The sequence below is a fragment of the Perca flavescens genome, chromosome 17 (assembly GCF_004354835.1).
Source record: "Perca flavescens isolate YP-PL-M2 chromosome 17, PFLA_1.0, whole genome shotgun sequence".
In the NCBI taxonomy this organism is placed as follows: domain Eukaryota; kingdom Metazoa; phylum Chordata; class Actinopteri; order Perciformes; family Percidae; genus Perca; species Perca flavescens.
This window is the reverse complement of record NC_041347.1, coordinates 33564143-33574142: the sequence shown is the minus strand read 5'-3', so window position 1 is coordinate 33574142 and position 10000 is coordinate 33564143. Positions and strand designations below refer to the sequence as shown.

General features: G+C 41.2%; 1 protein-coding gene across 1 annotated transcript in view; it reads left to right on the top strand.

Moving 5' to 3' along the window:
- Nucleotides 1-10000, top strand: part of acss1 (acyl-CoA synthetase short chain family member 1) — a 47881-nt gene that overhangs the window by 29670 nt on the left and 8211 nt on the right. The window contains exons 9-10 of the mRNA XM_028603701.1: nt 492-604; nt 9872-9998. Of these exons, the coding sequence (XP_028459502.1) occupies nt 492-604; nt 9872-9998 (240 nt within the window). The remainder of the gene's footprint in view (nt 1-491; nt 605-9871; nt 9999-10000) is intronic.

Genomic DNA, 10000 nt, shown 5'->3' with positions numbered 1-10000 from the left:
TGTGTGTGTGTGTGTGTGTGTGTGTGTGTGTGTGTGTGTGTGTGTGTGTGTGTGTGTGTGTGTGTGTGTCTGTCTCTGTGTCTGTGTGTGTGTGTGTGTGTGTGTGTGTGTGTGTGTGTGTGTGTGTGTGTGTGTGTGTGTGTGTGTGTGTGTGTGTGTGTGTGTGTGTGTGTGTGTGTGTGTGTGTGTGTGTGTGTGTGTGTGTGTGTGTGTGTGTGTGTGTGTGTGTGTGTGTGTGTGTGTGTGTGTGTGTGTGTGTGTGTGTGTGTGTGTGTGTGTGTGTGTGTGGTGGCGTCCAGTGTTTCCTCTCCTCTGATATAAAGTAGTGTGTGTGTGTGTGTGTGTGTGTGTGTGTGTGTGTGTGTGTGTGTGTGTGTACGGTGGCGTCCAGTGTTTCCTCTCCTCTGATATAAAGTAGTGTGTGTGTGTGTGTGTGTGTGTGTGTCTGTGTGTCTGTGTGTATGTGTGTATGTGTGTTTGTGTCCCGGCAGAGACGGGTGGAGTCTGCATCGCCCCCCGTCCTGCAGAGGAAGGAGCCGCCATTGTCCCGGCGATGGCCATGAGGCCGTTCTTCGGCATCCAGCCCCAACTCCTGGGAGACCAGGTGACCCAAACGTTAACGTCTCCATGGTTACAACATTAACTCCATGCTGTGTCTCTGTGGTCGTTTTGTGTCTCTTTGTGTGGAGTTCACTGAGTTTACATCTGGTTGTTTCTGTCTGTTGAGGTTGTTTTGCTTCTGTTTTGCACACACACACACACACACACACACACACACACACACACACACAGACACATTTTAACCATTTATTTATGTCCACATAAAGAAAAATAGTACAGGGACACAAATATTACAGATGCAGTACAATACAAGACACAACTCATGGACCAGTGGCACGCTGCATATTTTCACAATATCACTTAACAAGCACAAAACTCGCATCACGAGGATCTAAGTAGCACAATACTCAGTTCTTAAGGGTATAACTAGCACATTACTCAGTTCTTAAGGGTATAACTAGCACAATACTCACTTCTCGAGGGTATAAGTAGCACAATACTCCGTTTTTAAGGGTATAAGTAGCACAATACTCAGTTCTTAAGGGTATAACTAGCACAATACTCACTTCTCGAGGGTATAAGTAGCACAATACTCAGTTCTTAAGGGTATAACTAGCACAATACTTAGTTCTTAAGGGTATAAGTAGCACAATACTCAGTTCTTAAGGGTATAAGTAGCACAATACTCAGTTCTTAAGGGTATAAGTAGCACAATACTCAGTTCTTAAGGGTATAACTAGCACAATACTCACTTCTCGAGGGTATAAGTAGCACAATACTCAGTTGTTAAGGGTATAACTAGCACAATACTTAGTTCTTAAGGGTATAAGTAGCACAATACTCAGTTCTTAAGGGTATAAGTAGCACAATACTCAGTTCTTAAGGGTATAAGTAGCACAATACTCAGTTCTTAAGGGTATAAGTAGCACAATACTCAGTTCTTAAGGGTATAACTAGCACAATACTCACTTCTCGAGGGTATAAGTAGCACAATACTCAGTTGTTAAGGGTATAACTAGCACAATACTTAGTTCTTAAGGGTATAAGTAGCACAATACTCAGTTCTTAAGGGTATAAGTAGCACAATACTCAGTTCTTAAGGGTATAAGTAGCACAATACTCAGTTCTTAAGGGTATAAGTAGCACAATACTCAGTTCTTAAGGGTAGCACAAACTCAGTTCATAATACAATACTCACTTCTCGAGGGTATAAGTAGCACAATACTCAGTTGTTAAGGGTATAACTAGCACAATACTTAGTTCTTAAGGGTATAAGTAGCACAATACTCAGTTCTTAAGGGTATAAGTAGCACAATACTCAGTTCTTAAGGGTATAAGTAGCACAATACTCAGTTCTTAAGGGTATAAGTAGCACAATACTCAGTTCTTAAGGGTATAACTAGCACAATACTCAGTTCTTAAGGGTATAAGTAGCACAATACTCAGTTCTTAAGGGTATAACTAGCACAATACTCACTTCTCGAGGGTATAAGTAGCACAATACTCAGTTGTTAAGGGTATAACTAGCACAATACTTAGTTCTTAAGGGTATAAGTAGCACAATACTCAGTTCTTAAGGGTATAAGTAGCACAATACTCAGTTCTTAAGGGTATAAGTAGCACAATACTCAGTTCTTAAGGGTATAAGTAGCACAATACTCAGTTCTTAAGGGTATAAGTAGCACAATACTCAGTTCTTAAGGGTATAACTAGCACAATACTCAGTTCTTAAGGGTATAACTAGCACAATACTCAGTTCTTAAGGGTATAAGTAGCAGCGTCTCCACCATATGTGGCGGCTGCCAATAATAGCAGATATGGCGCAGTATGTAGCAAGCCGTTTGCAAGACACACACACACAGACAGTATGTTTTACTGTGTGATTTTTACAGAAAAAACTATTCAGACACATTAGTGTAAATGTTCAGTTGATTGTGTGTCTGAAAGACTTTGAGGAAGCTTCAGAGCGAGAAGTTTTAGATCTGATCTCCCATCAGCCCCGGCGGCTCATTAACCCGAAGCCATGAGGTCAAACGAGCCTTCGAGTATCACCCTCTCTCTCTCTGTTTAATCTTTCTATTAAACCAAACCAGCAGCATCTGTTTGCTTTGATTAACAGACTTTCCCCCAAATTAATTATCCTCTCGTTTCCCTGTTTCTCCGTTAGAGGACTGTAATCTGCCGGCCAGCGCTCCAGGCATAGATATAGAACGGTAGATGTGACTTAGATATATAACAGTAGGAAACAGGTGTTCGTGTCTTGAAGAAGTTAAGGAGAAAACACAAGACTTTCACCCAGGAAACAGGTGATCATGTCCCGAAGAAGTTAAGGAGAAAACACAAGACTTTCACCCAGGAAACAGGTGTTCATGTCCTGAAGAAGTTAAGGAGAAAACACAAGACTTTCACCCAGGAAACAGGTGTTCATGTCCTGGAAGAAGTTAAGGAGAAAACACAAGACTTTCAGCAGGAAACAGGTGTTCATGTCCTGGAAGAAGTTAAGGAGAAAACACAAGACTTTCACCCAGGAAACAGGTGTTCATGTCCTGGAAGAAGTTAAGGAGAAAACACAAGACTTTCACCCAGGAAACAGGTGTTCATGTCCTGGAAGAAGTTAAGGAGAAAACACAAGACTTTCACCCAGGAAACAGGTGTTCATGTCCTGGAAGAAGTTAAGGAGAAAACACAAGACTTTCACCCAGGAAACAGGTGTTCATGTCCTGGAAGAAGTTAAGGGGAAAACACAAGACTTTCACCCAGGAAACAGATGTTCATGTCCTGAAGAAGTTAAGGAGAAAACACAAGACTTTCACCCAGGAAACAGGTGTTTGTGTCCCTAAGAAGTTAAGGAGAAAACACAAGACTTTCACCCAGGAAACAGGTGTTCATATCCTGAAGAAGTTAAGGAGAAAACACAAGACTTTCACCCAGGAAACAGGTGTTCATGTCCTGGAAGAAGTTAAGGAGAAAACACAAGACTTTCACCCAGGAAACAGGTGTTCATGTCCTGGAAGAAGTTAAGGAGAAAACACAAGACTTTCACCCAGGAAACAGGTGTTCATGTCCTGGAAGAAGTTAAGGAGAAAACACAAGACTTTCACCCAGGAAACAGGTGTTCATGTCCTGGAAGAAGTTAAGGAGAAAACACAAGACTTTCACCCAGGAAACAGGTGTTCATGTCCTGGAAGAAGTTAAGGGAAAACACAAGACTTTCACCCAGGAAACAGATGTTCATGTCCTGAAGAAGTTAAGGAGAAAACACAAGACTTTCACCCAGGAAACAGGTGTTTGTGTCCCTAAGAAGTTAAGGAGAAAACACAAGACTTTCACCCAGGAAACAGGTGTTCATATCCTGAAGAAGTTAAGGAGAAAACACAAGACTTTCACCCAGGAAACAGGTGTTCATGTCCTGGAAGAAGTTAAGGAGAAAACACAAGACTTTCACCCAGGAAACAGGTGTTCATGTCCTTGAAGAAGTTATGGAGAAAACACAAGACTTTCACCCAGGAAACAGGTGTTCATGCCCTGAAGAAGTTAAGGAGAAAACACAAGACTTTCACCCAGGAAACAGGTGTTCATGGCCCGAAGAAGTTAAGGAGAAAACACAAGATATTCACCCAGGAAACAGGTGTTCATATCCTGAAGAAGTTAAGGAGAAAACACAAGACTTTCACCCAGGAAACAGGTGTTCATGTCCTGGAAGAAGTTAAGGAGAAAACACAAGACTTTCACCCAGGAAACAGGTGTTCATGTCCTGGAAGAAGTTAAGGAGAAAACACAAGACTTTCACCCAGGAAACAGGTGTTCATGTCCTGGAAGAAGTTAAGGAGAAAACACAAGACTTTCACCCAGGAAACAGGTGTTCATGTCCTGGAAGAAGTTAAGGAGAAAACATAAGACTTTCACCCAGGAAACAGGTGTTCATGTCCTGGAAGAAGTTAAGGGGAAAACACAAGACTTTCACCCAGGAAACAGATGTTCATGTCCTGAAGAAGTTAAGGAGAAAACACAAGACTTTCACCCAGGAAACAGGTGTTTGTGTCCCTAAGAAGTTAAGGAGAAAACACAAGACTGTCACCCAGGAAACAGGTGTTCATATCCTGAAGAAGTTAAGGAGAAAACACAAGACTTTCACCCAGGAAACAGGTGTTCATGTCCTGGAAGAAGTTAAGGAGAAAACACAAGACTTTCACCCAGGAAACAGGTGTTCATGTACTTGAAGAAGTTATGGAGAAAACACAAGACTTTCACCCAGGAAACAGGTGTTCATGCCCTGAAGAAGTTAAGGAGAAAACAAAAGACTTTCACCCAGGAAACAGGTGTTCATGGCCCGAAGAAGTTAAGGAGAAAACACAAGACATTCACCCAGGAAACAGGTGTTCATATCCTGAAGAAGTTAAGGAGAAAACACAAGACTTTCACCCAGGAAACAGGTGTTCATGTCCTGGAAGAAGTTAAGGAGAAAACACAAGACTTTCACCCAGGAAACAGGTGTTCATGTCCTGGAAGAAGTTAAGGAGAAAACACAAGACTTTCACCCAGGAAACAGGTGTTCATGTCCTGAAGAAGTTAAGGAGAAAACACAAGACTTTCACCCAGGAAACAGGTGTTCATGTCCCGGAGAAGTTAAGGAGAAAACACAAGACTTTCACCCAGTAAACAGGTGTTCATATCCTGAAGAAGTTAAGGAGAAAACACAACACTTTCACCCAGGAAACAGGTGTTCATGTCCTGGAAGAAGTTAAGGAGAAAACACAAGACTTTCACCCAGGAAACAGGTGTCCATGTCCTGAAGAAGTTAAGGAGAAAACACAAGACTTTCACCCAGGAAACAGGTGTCCATGTCCTGAAGAAGTTAAGGAGAAAACACAAGACTTTCCGCCAGGAAACAGGTGTTCATGTCCTGAAGAAGTTAAGGAGAAAACACAAGACTTTCACCCAGGAAACAGGTGTTTGTGTCCCGGAGAAGTTAAGGAGAAAACACAAGACTTTCACCCAGGAAACAGGTGTTCATGTCCTGAAGAAGTTAAGGGGAAAACACAAGACTTTCACCCAGGAAACAGGTGTCCATGTCTTGAAGAAGTTAAGGAGAAAACACAAGACTTTCACCCAGGAAACAGGTGTTCATGTCCTGAAGAAGTTAAGGAGAAAACACAAGACTTTCACCCAGGAAACAGGTGTTCGTGTCCCGGAGAAGTTAAGGAGAAAACACAAGACTTTCACCCAGGAAACAGGTGTTCGTGTCCCGGAGAAGTTAAGGAGAAAACACAAGACTTTCACCCAGGAAACAGGTGTTCGTGTCCTGAAGAAGTTAAGGAGAAAACACAAGACTTTCACCCAGGAAACAGGTGTTCCTGTCCGGAAAGAGGTTAAGGAGAAAACACAAGACTTTCACCCAGGAAACAGGTGTCCATGTCCTGAAGAAGTTAAGGAGAAAACACAAGACTTTCACCCAGGAAATGCGTGTTTAATCCAAGATTAAGTGTTTTAATCCAAAACTACATTTTCCTAAACTAAACTAGTCGTTTTGGTGCCTAAACTTAACCTTCGTCGGCGCATTACGATCACTTTTTGTCGCCTAAACTTCAACTTAATGTCCGCTGAAACAACCAGCAGCTTATTCTCGGTCTCCTAGTTTCATACGATATCATACAGCCCCTTACGTAACAATGCATTGATTAAAGGGATTTTAACTCACTTTCTATCAGACCTATACAGTCCTTCCAGAAAAATGCAGAGTTTTTTGTGATTGTTGTGGGCAAAAATCCTTGATTATGCGGCACGTTTTCTTAAAAAAAATGCGATGGAATGTGCGAGATATTTATGCAATGTTATGCGATGAAATTGCGGGAACTTGCAAAAACTGAGGTTTGATGAAAAAGAGATTCCTCCCCAACACCCTGCTTTTCGATGATGTTCATGCAAGCCCTGCATATTTTGCACGAAATTGGCAATTTATGCAGCGAAAGTGCGGCGTATTTGAAAAAATGTGGCCCCTCCCCCGCATAAATATGCGGACTTTGGCTGATTATGTGTTGAATTATGCGAAGGCATAATCGTGTATATCTGGAGGGACTGTCTATTATATCTACAATCTTGCGTCCAACTGTTTATTTTCCAACCTGGTCTCACAGAAGTCTGTGAAATGATCACGAACTGTTAACAGCGCATTACGTTGTGGAGGTACGGAGTGTGTGAAAAATCTGTGTGGCCACCACGGAAAACAACGCCAATGTAAAGTCAATAAGAAGTGGACGTAGCATTAAGAGCGACTATGGTAGCGAATACTATGAAAGCCCGAAAATCTGCATAGAGAGGTAGGTTGGGATGGTGGAGGATGGTAGCCTGACCAGCCGGCCCCACATCCAGATGTTGGGTCTGCCGCTAGGGTGCGTCTAGATTTCTAGGCTAGGAGGATGGGTCAAACAACACAGGACTTTCCCCCAGGGATCGTGTCCCGTTGTTGTCCCGCATGTCATGGAAACGTAAACCCACCCACAACCTTCTCCTTAACTTAAGTAGAGGTGTGAATCTTCACTGATCTCCCGATTCGATTACGATTATCATGTCAGCGATTCAATTCGATTCGATATCTCGATGCATCACAATGCGTCAAATCCATGTTTCTATTAAAGCCATGTAGGATATTTAATTCATAGCTTTTCAAGCTTCAAAAACCAAACATTCTGCAGTGCTCTAATACTAAATAACTTGGATACATAAAACTATACAGCACTGAGCACATGGCAATTCCTGAATGTGCAAAACATACCAGAATATGTAAACAGAAATGTTGTTAGGCCTGCATTACATTATAAACAGAAATAATCAATTATGAGCCGGACGATTATCGATGCAGCATCGTCCATGTCCACGATTCAATGCATCGATTATTTGATTAATTTCAACACCTCTAAACTTAAGGGGCTGTGTTCATTTCACAGAATTCTCTGAGATCAGGTTGTTATTTTCTGGCGGAGAGGGGTCAATCAGCGCCGATGACGAGTGATTTTAAACTCTTTACGTTAATTGCAAAGCCAGAGCAACGGCTGAGATTTAACACGCAGATCAACGGAGAGGGAGAGAAGCCACCGCTTACTGCTAAACTAAAGTAGCGCTTCTCTCTCTCTCTTTCTTCGTTTAATCTTTCTATTAAACCAGCAGCATCTGTTTGCTTTGATTAACAGACTTTCCCACACATTAATTATCCGCTAGTTTCGCCCATTTCCCTCTCGCTCTGTTAGAGGACTGTAATCTGCCAGCCTGCGCTCAAGGTTTCTCATCATCGGCGTAGATTAGATTAGATTACATTAGGCCCCCTTCAGTGCTTCCCCTTCAGATGGAGTGCTTCGCTCTCCATCCTCGCAGGAGGTCGAGGTCACTTCACTTTCTCTCCAATCCTCTCCGAGCGAACACAAGCTGATGAAGGGTTTAATTTCTACCACTTATATTAACACTGGCCTCGTTTTCTGCAGTTTGTTCCCTGAGGAGATTAGAGAGACATTCAGCTTCTCTTCTGCACTTACAACTGTGTTTTATGAGAGTAGTTTCAATGTTTTCCGCAGCGGTGCACGTACACTTTGGAAGAAAAATACACCCTAAATAACACATTACAGTTCATTAAATCAAAATTAATAAATTAAATGTTTGGAATTGAGTTGGACTTAAACAGTTGTAATGTAGTGGAAGTTTTTCTCGTTAGCAGCAGGAGTGCATATCAAAAACACACGATGAGACGAATTAAAGACAATTTGAGAATTAAACCAAAGTTTGGAGTATTTATTTACATTTGCAAATGTAGAGAAAAACAGTTTCACAAGTACCACGGCACATCTGAAAAAGTCTTCTGACTCAAGCTAAATGTCAACACATCTTATAGTAAAAACTCCGTTAAAGGCCACCCCTCTGCAAGATATCTTTAGCACCCTGAAACTTGAAAAAAACACCATTAAAAAGTCAAATGTTTTACAACCTTCCCTTCTGCTCCTGTTCCTAACATTAGCCTAAACACCTTATCTGCTACAAGTAAACAGAATGAGGAGCTGAGGTCCTCTCAACAAAAATAACTTCAGCTAGACTCAAGGTTTACGATTTCAGCTTTTGTGGTCTCTGAGTCTACACCAAATGTAAGATTATAAGAGAATCTTATAGAATATCAAACAATCATGTTAAAATAAAATTTTGCCATTACAGTAATCACAATAAATAGAGGATATTGGTGCCTTTTGACCTATGCTTGCCTTTCTTCCTTACAATTGTTCTATTGTCTTTATTTTCTTCAAAGTTTTTTGTCACTTTTTTCAGTTTTCATAAATTTGCGTTTCATAAATCAGCGCCCCCTAGTGGTGGCAGGAAATACGTCCTCATATCTAAACGAGAGAAGGCAACGGTGGCGGTTTTAGAATACAATATAATGACTTTCATTGTCACTATACACATTTACAATGAGATTAAAAGCCACTCCTTTTCCAGCGCCAACATGTACCTAAAATAAATATAACATGGAATAAAATAAGTAGTGCAAATAAAGGGGTAAGGTGCACAGTTCTGAGCCACCATATATATATATATATATATATATATATATATATATATATATATATATATATATATATATATAATTGTAATTATATTTATTTGAACAGGGACAGTGCACAAAAAACAATAGATGTCTTGTGCCAGGTTGCAGCAAATTGCTAATTTCCACCCGTAGTCCCTGGGCAGGTAGGTGGCACATTAAAATACAAAGTATTTACAGTACAAAATATAATACAGATACATGAAGTCATAAAAATCTAAAGTCATTATTGTCCCCTTATCCCACCCCAAACACACACAGTAATGTTACACTTTAATTTACTGGTGGGAGCAAGTCTGATAAATAAATAAATAAGTATGGTTTTATATACAGTGTGATATGCATTGTGGGTAACTGCACTTTATTTGAATATTGACCAATAGTAGTGATCATATTCAATGAGTAATAGATATCGGACAATGACAGTAATGGAATTGGACAGAATTATCAGTGTTATCAATAGTTTTAATTATTAAATATTGCACAGTAGGTGGGTAGAAGAAGTCCGGGGGTTGGGGGGTAAGACAGTTTCTCTGGAAGGTGGGCGTGTCCTAGGTGATAGCTAATCAGCAGAGACGTGTCTTTAAAACTTTGGTTTACAGCAGGGTGTTCAAAGCACCCCCATTTCAGTTTAAAAAAACTCGTTGCTACGCTTTGATGGGGCTGAACGTGGCCCTGTTATACTTCATGTTGTACATCATGTTGTACTTCATGTTGTACTTCCTGTTGTAGGGGGAGCCTCTCTCCGGTAACGGTGTGAGTGGCGCTCTGTGTCTCAGCGGCCCGTGGCCTGGGATGGCTCGCAGCATCTATGGAGACCACCAGAGGTTCATTGATGCCTACTTCAAACCCTTCCCAGGT